General features: G+C 44.3%; 1 protein-coding gene across 3 annotated transcripts in view; it reads left to right on the forward strand.

The window, feature by feature from the left end:
* The first annotated feature begins 6,486 nt into the window (after positions 1-6,486).
* LOC306917463 (von Willebrand factor D and EGF domain-containing protein) overlaps positions 6,487-14,865 on the forward strand; it is a 105,957-nt gene continuing 97,578 nt past the window's right edge. For all 3 annotated transcript variants that reach the window (XM_079495687.1, XM_079495688.1, XM_079495689.1), the window contains exon 1: positions 6,487-7,076. In XM_079495687.1, coding sequence (XP_079351813.1) covers positions 6,968-7,076 — 109 coding nt within the window. In that variant the 5' untranslated portion in view covers positions 6,487-6,967. The remainder of the gene's footprint in view (positions 7,077-14,865) is intronic.

Below are 14,865 nucleotides of genomic sequence, written 5' to 3' on the forward strand. Positions count from 1 at the left end.
CACACCAGATGTTTTGGAATAAAATGAAATATCCCCTCTTTCTCTTTTTTCTCCTATCTTTATTAAAGCATGTATTATTTGTTATACAGCAGTGTCTCGCACCGAAGATCTGCAAGCTCACAGGACGTTGTCCAGAGACGAAATGTTTTTATAATCGTCATGGGGGCCGGGTTAGGCCCCCCCCCCCCCAACAAAGTTGTTGTTTTTTTTATAAACAGAAGAGCATGTTACAATGCCATGATTGCAGGCTAGTCCTGTCCGCCTCGGCAGGTTCTGTGTTCTGTCGCTGGGACGGCGGAAGGTTTCAACGGCAGGCTGGCAGCCAGGGTGTTCTTGCTCTACGTCACTGACGTTGTCTACTGTTGGGATTTGGGAATGTAACAAAGCACATTTACTCAGGTATTTGAGTACAATTATGAGGTACTTTTGAGTATTTCCACTTGTAAATACTTTACACTTCTACTCCACCTCATCTCAGAGGCAAATATTCGTACTTTTAACGTTACTTTTGCAGATTTTGATTATTAATTAATACAAATAGCCGATCTACGAGCTCTCAACGTGGGAGCGTACCTATGTTCCCCAGGTTCTATGTTACCCACCATGCAAAAAAGGTTCTTTGTTCCCCACTTAGAATAAACCTAAACCTAAACCAGAAACCTAACCTAGTAATTTTAGTCTAAGACTAAAAGTATTTTAGTTTTAGTCTTTGAACAATCCATTGCATTTTAGGCCTGTCTAGGCTACTTAAACTATCTAGTCTTAGCCAACTAAATATTAACACTGGCATAAAATTCTTTGTTCTGTACTTATATATACAATTGTATAGTACAAAACACTGAAGTCCTTAAACCAGAAATATGTGGGGAACATAGAACCTGGGGAACATAGAACCTGGGGAACATAGAACCTGGGGAACATAGAACCTGGGGAACATAGAACCTGGGGAACATAGGGATGACCCCCTCAAGGGCAGTACCTTTACTATCTAGTAGTACATTATATCTTTTGATGCCAATACGTAATGAGTCAAATGTTTTGTAACAGAGTACTTTTTATGTTTTGGTATTGGTATACTTTTACTTGAGTAAAAGCATTTTAGTACTTCTTCCACCAGAGAGCTTGCAGATCGGCTATTTTCGGGCCATGCGACGGAGAACTGCGAGACAATATGGTCGCAAGATGTTTGCGGGCATTGTTGTGCATGCATGCTGACATGCCTCCCCCACCCCCCCCCCCCCCCCCCGCTCCCCCTCCCTCTCCTTCATCCATGTCTTTCTCACAGTAAAAGGAGGATGTGTTGACATCTGGAAGTGCTCTTTGGGGGGAGGGGGAGAGGTTCAACCCCCCTGCTTGACGTTCTGAGGGCACAGACATCAAAGAGGCATCCGCAGATAATGTTTTCTCTCCCGTAAAGACTGGCTCCTTAACTAGAAGCCACCGTCCGTCCGTCTGAGCTGTGATGAGACGGTAGCTTTTAAACTGACAGGCCATTTTCAATTGAACCCATGGGTGTGTAGGGCTATGCGCTCTCGGGTGCGTGCGTGCGTGCGCGTGTGTGTGCGTGTGCGTGTGCGTGTGCGTGTGCGTGTGTGTGTGTGTGTGTGTGTGTGTGTGTGTGTGCACACACGTGTGTATGTGTGTCTGTGTGTATATAAAGAGGAATGTCTGCTCGAGGAGGAATGAATGAATGTAAGATTTCTGGGTCAAATGCAAAGACTCAGGGCCTGTTTCACACATGCAATTCATACACGTCATAACCAGTCCCGGCAGGAGGCGTGCAAATTTTCTGGTGTTTAGTTCGTTTGGCTTATGTTCACTTTGGCTCACTGAAAGAAAAGTACTTGCAATATGGCTGGCAAGTGGGGACAATCACGATGCTTCCTATTGGCTGATGCCCAGTCAGAGTTCACCAATGTTGAACTCCAAGCTTTGGACGCTTTGGACTTTACATGCTTCAAAGCAATCAACGGGACGCTCCATGTCTTTGCTCTCATGGAATGGAAGTGAGCGGGGAAGGGGACACTTCTGCTGTGTGCCGGGACTTGCTACCATCAAAGTATCTAACCCTCAATTACTCCTGTGACTGCCAGTATAGTATCAGTAGAAGACTGGTGTACTGGTCAGCTCCCAGTACAATGTGTTGCAGATTGTGGTTGTACTGGCCAGCTCTCAGTACAACAGTACCATATTGTGGTTGTACTGGCCAGCTCTCAGTACAACAGTACCATATTGTGGTTGTACTGGCCAGCTCTCAGTACAACAGTACCATATTGTGGGTACTGGTCAGCTCCCAGTACAACAGTATCAGACTGTGGCTGTACTGGTCAGCTCCCAGTACAACAGTATCAGACTGTGGCTGTACTGGTCAGCTCCCAGTACAACAGTATCAGACTGTGGCTGTACTGGTCAGCTCCCAGTACAACAGTATCAGACTGTGGCTGTACTGGTCAGCTCGCAGTGACCAAAAGTAGAAGCTAGACTATGGTTGGTTGAACTGGTCAGCTCCCAGTACAACAGTTGCAGATTGTGGTTGTACTTGTACGGGTCAGCTCCCAGTAGTATCAGACTGTGGCTGTTCTGATCAGCTCCCAGTGACCAATACAGTAGAAGACTAATGTTGGTTGAACTGGGAGTTCCCAGTGACCAATAAGGACTGTGGTTGTACTGGTCAGCGCCCAGTACATGTTTTGGTTGGTACTTGGTATAATAATCAATTATCTGCCAAGTAACTGGTATCTAAAGCTGTCAAATTATGAGTTAAAAGGACAATATTTGCATCAGATGTAGTACAGTTTAAGTACAAAGTATTAATATTTTAATAAACCCATTTTGGCGGGAACCCCTTTTGGTGTTAGCATTATGTTATGCTTTAGCTGTTGAAAAATAGCAGATCTACAAGCTCATAGCGCGCCACCGAGTGGCGCGCTACGAGCTTGTAGGTCTGCTATTTTTTTTAAATCGAACGACTGACATAGAAACATAGCTTTTTCAGAAAACTGTCAGGATGTAGAAGACATTTTTAGAATCTGATCTCAGGTCAAAATGGGTTAACAGCAGGCTACTTGAGTAAATTACATATTTAGCTACTTTCCACCACTGTCTACAACTGATTAGTAAAGGTTCAGAACTCTCTCATTAAAACCTCTTGGGAGAAAGAGAGAGAGACAATTGCATGCGTCACTAAACTACAGACCTAACTTTCCCACAGCCTTCTCAACACAGGCTGGAGGCTGCATGGATGAAAAGGCATGCAAGGCCATAGAACACCTGTAACACGCGCTCACAGGCCTTTTATTTAGTGGAAAGGTATGTGCGTTGTTTGTGTTCCAATCCTCTGGCACCTGATATTTACTCTAGACCACAGGAAGGAGTCGCTGCGTGTGTGTTTCATCTCTGACAGGGATTTAATTTGGCCTCCCGTGGCGATGCTCTCTCTCTCTCTCTCTCTCTCTCTTCTCTCTCTCTCTCTCTCTCGCTCTCTCTCTCTCTCTCTCTCTCTCTCTCTCTCTCCTCATGTCAGTCACATGAGGAGAAAACCATGCTGGATGCACTTGCTATACACAGTAAAATCCTCAACTCTCTGAAGTACGAATGGAACAAAATGGATTTGGTTCCATTTGCACACTCTTCTGGGTTAAATTAAGTGTGTTACCGTGGCAAGCTCATGCAGCAACAATTAGCTCCTAATAAAGATAAAAGATAAAGATAAAGAAAACTTTATTGTCCATTAAATTGACTGAATGGAAATTCGTCTTTGGCACACCGGCAGTCAGTTACAACAATAAAACATTACAAAAAATACACATGATGCATTAAAATACTATATAAAATACATTCACATTAACACAGCAACAGTGATCATGAGCAGTAGGGATTAGACTATTTAAACATTTTCTTATTTAAAATGTCCACAGCAGTTGGCACAAACTAAGTTTTGTAACCCTTCTTTTTAGCTAATTTTGCCCTAAGCCTCCTGCCCGATGGCAACAAGTCAAATTCAGAGTGAAGAGGGTGGGTAGAATCATTGTAAATCTGAATTTCTTTTTTGGTTATGGAGCGGTTGTATATGTCCTGAAGTTGCAATTGTTTGTCTCCAATGATCTTACTAATCCACAAAGATAGAAAATAAAATAATGAAATAATAAAAAAGTAACCCTCTGAAATGACCTAATGGATGCACCAACTTGCTTGTAGAACCTGCTATGCTACACAAAGCTTATAGAAACACATCAGCATAGAAATGCAGTTCAAAATGTTTTTAGTTCACAGACACCACACCACATTTGGTTACCCATCAGATTCTGTGACCTCTCTGCAGTAGGTATAGAGGGTATGCGCATGCTTAAAGTGAATGGCAAATCGAGTGGCAAAGCAACCTGCAAAGTGAGTTTAACATTGTTTAACGTTGTTTAATGCAATCAAATAGGACTTTTCTGTGTGGATGTATGGGCTGTCAAGGCCAGAAAGTAGTTTTTTGCCACTCAGTAGGCATTCCTGCATAACTTCCTGGTTTGATGATGATGTCACGCGCATACCCTATATGGGCCTATAGGAGGAGAGCGTTTCCGGGAATCTGTCCGTCGCGGCAGTCAGCCGCGGGGGTGGAGCTTCTTTTCCATCCACCAGCTGTCTAAAAAGCCGGAATGACGTTGGGCGTCAGCTTCCTTTGTCCGTGCCTGTCGGCTCAAATGTGCCCACGGTGTATAGGGCACAGAATAGGCTTTTTAGAAAAGGGGGGAGAGAAACAAATCAACAGCTTACTACTTTAACTGAGTTAACATTGCATTACAAGGAATTTGACTCGACAGCTTCTAGTGGGACGGTGGTTTTCAAAGTGGGGCCCAGGGACCCCAGGGGTCCTTGAGGGGGTTCCCATGACAAATCACTTGTTTAATTTAATTATAATCCAAATAACTAAATGTTTCAATATCACTATGAATCTACTGTATGTCTTATGCAGTTTTGACATTTAGGCAATTTTCTTTAAACCACAACATCTTGTCTAAACAAAACACATAACAGAACAATTTGAAATCAGGGGGCTTGGCTACAAATGAAAGTACATTTGGGGAATGATTGAAACCCCCAGACTTGGTGATTAAAAAGTTGAAAAAATAAAAATGAATCCAGTTTAAAGTGAGGTTTTTGGCCTGGGCCGGCCGAGTGGTCCAGGCACCTAGGCTGGTAATCCAGCCTGACAGCGTGTCGCGGGTTCGAGACCCGATCCCGACGACCCTTGCTGTGTGTCTTTTCCCCCTTTCCTGTGAGTCTAACTATACTGTAAAATCTATCAATAAAGGCAAAAAGTGTGGTTTTTTTTACGAGGAATCGGTTACTTGTGAATCGAACATGACTGTGTGTGATCTATTGTAAAAACATCCATCCATCCATCCATCTTCAACCGCTTATCCATAGTCGGGTCGCGGGGGCAACAGCTCCACCAGAGTGCTCCAGACTTCCCTCTCCAGAGCAACATTAGTGACTTCCTCATGGGGGATTCCGAGACGTTCCAAGGCCAATGAGTCGATGTATTTCCTCCAACTGCGCCTTGGTCTGCCCCGGGGTCTCCTCCCATGATACGTGTTAATTGGTGCTGGTGGTATGTTGTGCATTAAGAGTCAAACATGAAAACGCCACATTATCTAGGCTACAGTAGGTCTGCTGTGCATTAGGACTTAAATTGACCTGCCGTTTGAGGTACTTTGGTAACTACTTTGGTAATGCAAGTGGCTCCGACACAGTGACACTGACTCATTGTTTGATTTGAAATAGCATACTTTATAGACTACAATATTTCCATTTTCAGCAGAAATGATTGTATTTTATTCATCTGACAATTAAAAGACTTAATGCTTAATAAATTAAATTATGTTAAACAATGAGTTTAAAACAAAATATGGATATTATTTTCTGATGACAGGGGACAGCTATGGTGCAAGCGACCAATGGCCATGTATGGTTTTAAACAGAAATTTGTCACATTCAATCAGTCACATTTGCTTGCTTTCCCAATGTCAACTCATAATGTAGGCTACAAATGATTTATACTAATAAATAAAACGTGACAAAGGCAAACAAACAACATCACGTCAGTCATCATCATGTGGGTGGTTTCAGTGAACAATACCCTCAGTGGATGTTTTCTTCATTTGTACTGCAGGCATTTCTGACCACATACACTGTTATTGGGGCTTGGGGGAGAAGAGCAGTTTTTCCCATGAGGCCATTAAACACACACACACGCACACACACACACACAGTCTCTCTCTCTCTCTCTCTCTCTCTCTCTCTCTCTCTCTCTCTCTCTCTCTCTCTCTCTCTCTCTCTCTCTCTCTCTCTCTCTCTCTCTCTCTCTCTCTCTCTCTCTCTCTCTCTCTCTCACACACACACACACACACACACACACCTATCCTACAGGGACAATAGGAGGGCTACCTCATCTCTCTCTGCGCAGTGTCTTTATTATTGGGAAAACTCTCCGCCTTTGAGCAGCGCACACACACACACACACACACACACACACCGCCAAATATAACGCGTTACAGCCAGGAGCAAAAATAAATAGACCCCTGTTTTCTTGTTCTTTTTAACTTTTCAGTCGTTTCGGTTCTCCAACCCAGGTTACGGAGACTTTAACATACTTTTATGGAGCCCTTGTTGAAACGACCGAGCGCGAATTTATAAAAACGTTTTCCTCATCCCATTCAAACTAGACGACATTGACGACAGGTTTGCGTCCTTCAACGAACCTGAACCAGTTGTCGCGTATCGTCTCTTTCATGCGTCGCATTCCATCACTTTCCGGGGTGAAATTAACCGTTTAACAGGACAAGTAACGAGAGTTTATCACTTTTTAACTTCCAAATGGATTTCTTTCGCTCGACGGGACCGGAGGACTGCAGCTGAAACTCATTATTACATTTTTATTTGACCATTGATAGGACTGTGGGGGTGCAGCGCGAATATGGAGCCTGTTGCTGCTCTCCTGTTGCGCACCTTTATCGTTCCAAGCTATGTGAGAGTCGCACTGCTTTGTGCTGTGATGATGTTAGGAGGAGCGTTTACCCAATATGGTGAGTAGTCTAATCTATATAATGTAACTTAATATGTAAACTATGTCTAGACTGTCTGTCAGCCACGCTGCATGTCTGCCTGTGACTGTCTGTCAAGTCAGCCCATAAATCAGTCAGCCAAGCCTGGTGTGAGACTGAGTCAGTACTAGTAGGCAGACTGCAGACAGTTGTCAGTCTCTAAAGAAAGACAGTCAGTCTGAGTCAATAAGCAGTCAGACTGTCAGTCAGTGTCAGTCAGTCAGTCAATAAGCAGGCAGTCAGTCAGTCAATAAGCAAGCAGTCAGTCAGTCAATAAGCAGTCAGACTGTCAATAAGCAGGCAGTCAGTCAGTCAATAAGCAGTCAGACTGTCAATAAGCAGACTGTCAGTCAGTCAATAAGCAAGCAGTCAGTCAGTCAATAAGCAGTCAGACTGTCAATAAGCAGGCAGTCAGTCAGTCAATAAGCAGTCAGACTGTCAGTCAGTCAATAAGCAGGCAGTCAGTCAGTCAATAAGCAGTCAGACAGTCAGTCAATAAGCAGGCAGTCAGACAGTCAGTCAATAAGCAGTCAGACTGTCAGTCAATAAGCAGGCAGTCAGTCAGTCAGTGAATAAGCAGTCAGTCTGTCAGTCAGTCAATATACAGTCCACACTGTCAGTCAGTCAATAAGCAGTCCAGACAGTCAGTCAGTCAATAAGCAGTCCAGACAGTCAGTCAGTCAATAAGCAGTCCAGACAGTCAGTCAATAAGCAGTCAGTCAGTCAGTCAGTAAATGAATAGTCAGTCAGTAAGCAAGCAACGGTCTCGGTTCAAAGTCAAACCACAGAAGACATGTCAGCCAGCGCATGGGGAACAATTTGCAAATGTGAGTGGGGGGTGGTGAGTCCCCCATACCTTCACTCAGCACCTAGACGATAAGATGGAGAGATGAGCCTTTCAACAGAGAAGCATCTCATCTCTAAGTTTATCCTTGGCTCAGCTGCAGCCAGCTCATTCATTCTTCTCCCTTTGTAAAAAGATCCCAGGCATCATCCCATGTGGTCTGCCCTTGACAGCATGACACCTTTGTATTGTTTTCCTTTTTGTGCAAACGTCTACTCTACTGAATCAGACCTGATTCCCGGGGGTCCGTGGGATGGCGTGGGGGTGTTCAGGGGATTGCCATCAAAATAAGGAACGGCCAGTTACAGAAAATGTGCAATCTACAAGCTCAGAACACCGTGATGGGATCATGCGTTGTGAGCTTGTGGGCCTGTAATATAATTTATCATAATTTCTCCTTATGACATGCACAAAATAGGGACACAGGTTATTTTCTCTCCCCATCTACAGTATAGACAGTTGTATAAATCTGCACTTAATCTAATCTAACATCTAAGGAGCATGGCACCAAATTCTTTGAAAATTTGAAATGGTGGGTCTGTCATCTGTGCTGTCTTTAATACGTATCAATTTATCAATTTAGGGGTCCCTGACATGTTTGAGAAGAAGCACATCACCAGGTCTAAACAAAGTCATTTTATACATCTGGCTCAACTTGACTGGAGCGATCGTGCCAAAACGGAGTTAAAAATCGGATGCATGTTTTTTAATGTTTGGGTCAGGGGAAATCTAGCCTTGGATCTACATCTGATCTGATTTACACCTTTACACCTTAGCCTCCCCCCCACCCCCCAATCCAGAGGGATGGAGCTTAACCCATTTTGACCTGAGATCAGATTCTAAAAATGTCTTCTACATCCTGACAGTTTTCTGAAAAAGCTATGTTTCTATGTCAGTCGTTCTTCGATTTTTCAAAAATAGCAGACCAACAAGCTCGTAGCGCGCCACTCGGTGGCGCGCTACGAGCTTGTAGATCTGCTATTTTTCAAGAGCTAAAGCATTCCCTGAAGAAGGCAACTTGTTGCCGAAACGTTGGGGAAAAAAAATTGATGGCATCGTGACTATACGAGCTGTGCAGCCTCTCTCCTTTCTCAGTCATAGTTGTATCTCCTGCAGTCAGCACCTCCCCACTACTGGTGTGCGCTCCTACCTTCCTGTTTGTTCAATAGCTAAAGCATAACATAATGCTAACACCAAAAGGGGTTCCCGCCCAGAATGGCTTAATGAATAGCAGCGGACATCTGTGGCAGGTTTAACGGTGGCGCAGGGGTAAATGAAACGTGCCTGTCCACCACTGTGGCATCTAGGGGTTAGAAACCACTACATATAGACTGGACGTCTACACAGTATTATGAACACAATAGGCTCTGACTCTGTGCATAAAGTCCCAGTTTTGAGAATGTGGCATATACCCATTTCCTGTTATCATTCAGCAGCAGATTTGAACAGGAAACCTGAGGATTTTAAGCCTTAAGCCCCCAAACCACACCAAAGGGTCGGGTCGGGACAAAACTGTTTTTAAGGTCAACCACACACATGCAACTCATTGCAATTCAATGAGTTGCATTGGTGAGGTTGACCTTAAAAACAGTTTCGTCCCGACTCGACCCTTTGGTGTGGTTTGGGGCGGCTTTAGGCCTTAGGCCCTAAGGTACTGGTACTGGTTTCCAAATGTTTTTAGCTCACCCAAATACCCAAAAGGGAAATTTGATGTCTCCCTGTCCCTGAGACCTGATGCGTCATGGTTGTTCGGAAGTTATCAGAGAGTCCAATAAACAGGCTGTATACATAAGTCATGGAATCATATATTTAATGATTTCCCGGGATCATGTGATATGTGATATGCATATGAACAGCAAAGGCATAGATTATAGCAAATACGACCTGTTACATCACGAATCAGATTCGCTCATATCAGTCCGTTGATCGGGGCGCCCCTGGAAGCAGGACAGAAGGCTTGTCTATCCTGGAGAATTCTCACGTGTCTCTACTTTTTCAGACACTATATAGAAATCTTTATGTCGCTCTGTGACCTTGCTTGAGCACAGCTAGGGTGCACACTCTTATAATTAATGGTTACTGCTTAAAGGTCTACTTTATCCCAACAGACCCAAAGTAGTGGAAATGGCGTGCGTGCGTGCGTGTGTGGGAAATGAAGAAACAAAGGGATATTAGCTTGTGACCCCCAAAATGGTTACCGACCCACTGTTTGGGAACCACTGGCCTTAATGCATATCAAACTGGGGTTTCTTAAAAAAGGTTTAGAGGAAGCATGACTGACTGACCTTAGTTCACTTTACTTAAAATGTCTAGTGAGCGTTAATCATTCATTGATAAAACCAATAGACGGCTGACATCAACCACGATGCATGCCTTTAGAATCAACACACTCAGCAGCAGGCGTATAGATCACTGGAGGTAGTAGCAGGGTCCAAACACTGCCACCATTAACTCAAGTAGAGTAAGTGTAGTAGAATGTCGGTAGAATCCAGTGAATTGCAGCCAGCTGTCCGTGACGGACAGCTCCATAAACACGGGGTCGTTATTGGGCTGTAACTCAGTCAAAGTTAAAGACGTTTAGTAAAAGAACAAACTAGGAAATCCTGGCACTGTGATTGATTGATTGATGGCATCCCTGTCCAATCACGGCCATCCGCCTGTGATGCCAGTTTTGTTGTCATAGACCAGGGGTACACAAACCTTTTTAGCTTGAGACCCAAAAGTGAAATATGTTGTCTCTCTCCAGCCCAAATTTACAAAAAAAAGATTATGGATTAACCACTTACAAATTGAGAAAATGCAGCCGATATACAAGCTCACTCACAGCATGTCACATCAACACACTGTGAGCTTGGACATCAGCCTTTTTGAGTGGTGCAACCACTCCAAGGAACAGCAATGTCCGTGTTAACCTATGTGACTATAACCTATGTGACTATGAGTACCAGTAGGGGCAAAAGTGGCGCTGTTGTGCCAGAAACAGAGAGAGAGACATAGTGCTGCACTGTTGCCTGCTAATGAGAGAGAGAGAGAGAGAGAGGGGGAGAGGGGAGTTGCACCACTCAGTTCACACAGGTGTGATTTATTTCTCTTACGTTTGAAAATGTACGAGAATTTTGATGAATTGTTTTGTTGGACTTATTTTTAAACTTGTTTGGGGAATCTCAGAAACATGAGGGCTAGTTTGCTCACGGCCCATAAAAACACATCCCCGATCCCTGTGTTTGTGAAACAAAGTGACAGAGAGGATCAGAGAATGCAGTCATAAAGTGAAGAGACGGAGGGTCGTAAAAACCAGTGTCCTGGGTGGACACAGAAGTTGACAGAACCCATCTCTCCATCTCCCCGATGCCAATCACACCAGACAACCTTTCTGCACTGCTGGTAAATGGTGGAGTGCCGTGATTGTTTTCCACCCTAAAACGTTGAGGCCGCCTGAAACTGAAGGTCCCCCGTTTGTTTGCACACCGATCTATGTGTGGAAGTGTCCCTGAGCAAGGCACTTAACTTCTGCTCCCAGAGGCGCTGCCTCCTGATTCTTAACCCATTGACGCCTGGTGCAACCTATACGTTGTTGTCTCCACCAGGCCGAAGGCATGGGGAGAGAGTATGTTTTGCGCTCCGTCCATGTGTGTGTGCTTGTGTCCGTCCGTCTTTGTACAGCTAATCTCCGGCACCGTTCACCCGGTAGATGCCAACGATGACCTCTGCCCCAAAATTTCCAGAACGGCCTGTTATAGCGCCACCAGGAGGCCGACTTTTGAAAAACACATTTCTTGATATTACTCCTCCAGATTCTGTCCAAAAATCCCACAAATCGTTACACACTATCTCTATAGTCATGTGTTCAAGACGAACCTGTCCGATATTTCAGATTCCATCGTAATTGGCTAACATTAGCTTTCACAGTTTGCAAGATTGGCCCGTTTTGAACAAAAAGCCTCAAATCATGAACGAAACGTGCAATTTACGTGAAATCTTTCACGGACGTTCCTATTAGGCTGAGGAATATATCCCACCCTTTTCACATTGACCTGTTATATAGCGCCACCAACAGGTGGATTTTTGCAAAACACATTTTTGTAACAAAATGCCAGAACGGAGCGTGCAATTTACGTGAAATATTTCACTGACTTTCCTACTAGGCCGAGGAATATAGCCCACCCTTTTCACATTGGCCTGTTATAGCGCCACCAACAGGTGGATTTTTGCAAAACACATATTTTTTAACAAAATGCCTCAAATCATCCTATTGCCATCCAAGGCGTAAGAAGAAATGTCACCCTTTTCACATTGGCCTATTATAGCGCCACCAGGAGGCCACAACCTGACCTGCCCTGGTGGAGACCTGTGCCCCGAGGGGCACTTTTTCTATAGTTATACCTTTGACGCCGGCGCGATCTCTGTCTCATATCATCAGCTATTGCTATGTATACATAGGGACCCCCTCAAGGACCCCTGGGGGTCTCTGGACCCCACTATGAGAACCATTGCAGTATATTATATGGAGGCTGTCACAAAATGTTTGGACATCGGTTACCTGTAGTTACGGGGGGCGTTGCCCCACTATGGTGCAGAAGTGACAATATAAAAGGAATGTGACTGAAAAGGATGGCTTTACAACCATCCACGTTAAAGTAGTGTAACTCCTTTGTGTGCATGGAGAGAGACAGACAGACAGACAGACAGACAGACAGACAGACAGACAGACATTGGGAATAGTCACATACCGTAATGGTAATTTATTGTTAACCACTTTGAACCCTAGCATACCTATTCTGGGCATGTCATAAAACTAAAAGGCAACTGTTCGGAGAAAATAGCCCATACTGACTGACTGACGTTTTATTGATAAAACTGCATACACAGTACATGACGATATATTTGTACATTTGACAAAAGGATAAAACACAAAATACACTGTGTGTGTGTGTGTGTGTGTGTGTGTGTGTGTGTGTGTGTGTGTGTGTGTGTGTGTGTGTGTGTGTGTGTGTGTGTGTGTGTGTGTGTGTGTGTGTGTGTGTGTGTGTGTGTGTGTGTGTGTGTGTGTGTGTGTGTGTGTGTGCGCGCGCGCAGTGGAAATGCATAGAAGGAATGGCGCTAAAGCAAGGTTTTACTTTGGTACTTTAATATAGCATTTTTATGTGGTAGTCGTGGTACTCTGCTACTTTTACTCGCATTACTTCTTCCACTACTGGTTTAATGTGCAGAAAAGTGTTGGCACTGATCAGAGGCTTTCAGCAGGAGGAAAGCACATTTTTTGCAAGCAATGTTTGGCATTTGTTTGCTCATCATGGTCGAGTCCCAAATGTTTAGGATTTACTGCTATGAAACGGTGCATGCCACAGTGACTTTGCAGTACTTTTCCTGTGATTATCTAAAAGTATTTTCATACGTGCTCCACTGCCCTGCGTGTGCCAAACATCATCCTTCTGGTACCGACATACAAAAACATATATATATATATATACCGGTATTTCTTTCCCTTTTTCATGAAGACAAATGTGATATCTCACCAGGACCCAAACTTACACAAATATGAATTAGTAAACTAATCTGTAGGAGCATAAATATGTTGCATTATGAGCTTAATTGTATAGATCGGTTATGTCGCCGGGTTTTCCCTAGAATTGGGATACTGCATGGAGTTAATGTGGCCACTTTTAATTTAAAAGTTTGAAAACAAGACTAACTAGAAAAAGTGCCCTTCTGGGCACAGGTCTCCACCAGGAGAGTGTGTGTGTGTGTGTGTGTGTGTGTGTGTGTGTGTGTGTGTGTGTGTGTGACACGGCTTTGCCTGTTGTAGCGCCACCATGAGGCTGATTTGAAAACTGGCATTTCTTCCTCAGCCCAGTGGGAATATGCATGCACAGTTTCACCGCAATCGGACGCTGCGTTGAGTAGTCGATTTGTACAAAACGAGTACAAAGCGGGCTACTCCTGAAAAGTTTAGATGCCAATCGTAGGAATGAAGGTGGATTATGAGAAATCAAACAAACCCGTATTGATCACATGACTATGGAGAGCATGTGTACCGATTTGTGTGAAATTTGGATAACATCTGAAGGAGTAATATTAGAAAATGTGTTTTACATATGTCGGCCTCCTGGTGGCGCTATAAAGAGCAGATGTGAAAAATTCCAGGCAAAGGTTTTTCCTTGGCCTCTAGGGAGTTGGCATACAAAGTTATCCACAAATCCGTGCAATTGGAGGTAAAAACACTTTTCGGCCAGTTATAGCGCCACCATGAGGCTGAGTTGAAAATGTTCACATGGCATTTCTTCCTCGGCCTAGTGGGAATGTGCGTGCGCAATTTCACGGAAATCACACGATGTGTTCATGATTTGCAGCATTTTGTTTGAAACTGAGCACTCCTGCGAACTTTGGAAGACAATCTTAGCCAATCAGGATGGAGTCTGAGAAATCTGAAAAACCCGTTTCGTTGAATGGCTCTAGAGAGACTGTGTACCAATTTGCGTGATGTTTGGACAAAATCTGTAGGTGTACTGTCCAAAAACTTGTTTTGCACAAAGCGGCCTCCTGGTGGCGCTATAACAGGCCGTTCTGGAAATTTTGGGGCAGAGGTTCATCGTTGGCATCCAGGGAGTGTGTGTGCAAAATTTGGCATCGACCGGGTTAACGATGCCGGAGATTAGCTGTTCACAGACGGACGGACACACGGACGGACGGACACACGGACACACGGACGGACGGACACACGGACGGACGGACGGAGTGCAAAACATACTCTCTCCCCATGCCTTCGGCCTGGTGGAGACAATAATAGTGCTTAATTAATAGTGCTCGATACCAGCTGGTCGCGGGCCAGGCTGTTCTCCCAGTGAGTGACAGTCAGTCCGGGCCTGGGGGGGGGGAAACGGACCCTATACCGCCACAGTTACAGTTATGTTAACATGCTGCTCTGTC

This window comes from Electrona antarctica (genome assembly GCF_951216825.1).
Source record: "Electrona antarctica genome assembly, chromosome: 24".
Taxonomy (NCBI): Eukaryota; Metazoa; Chordata; class Actinopteri; order Myctophiformes; family Myctophidae; genus Electrona; species Electrona antarctica.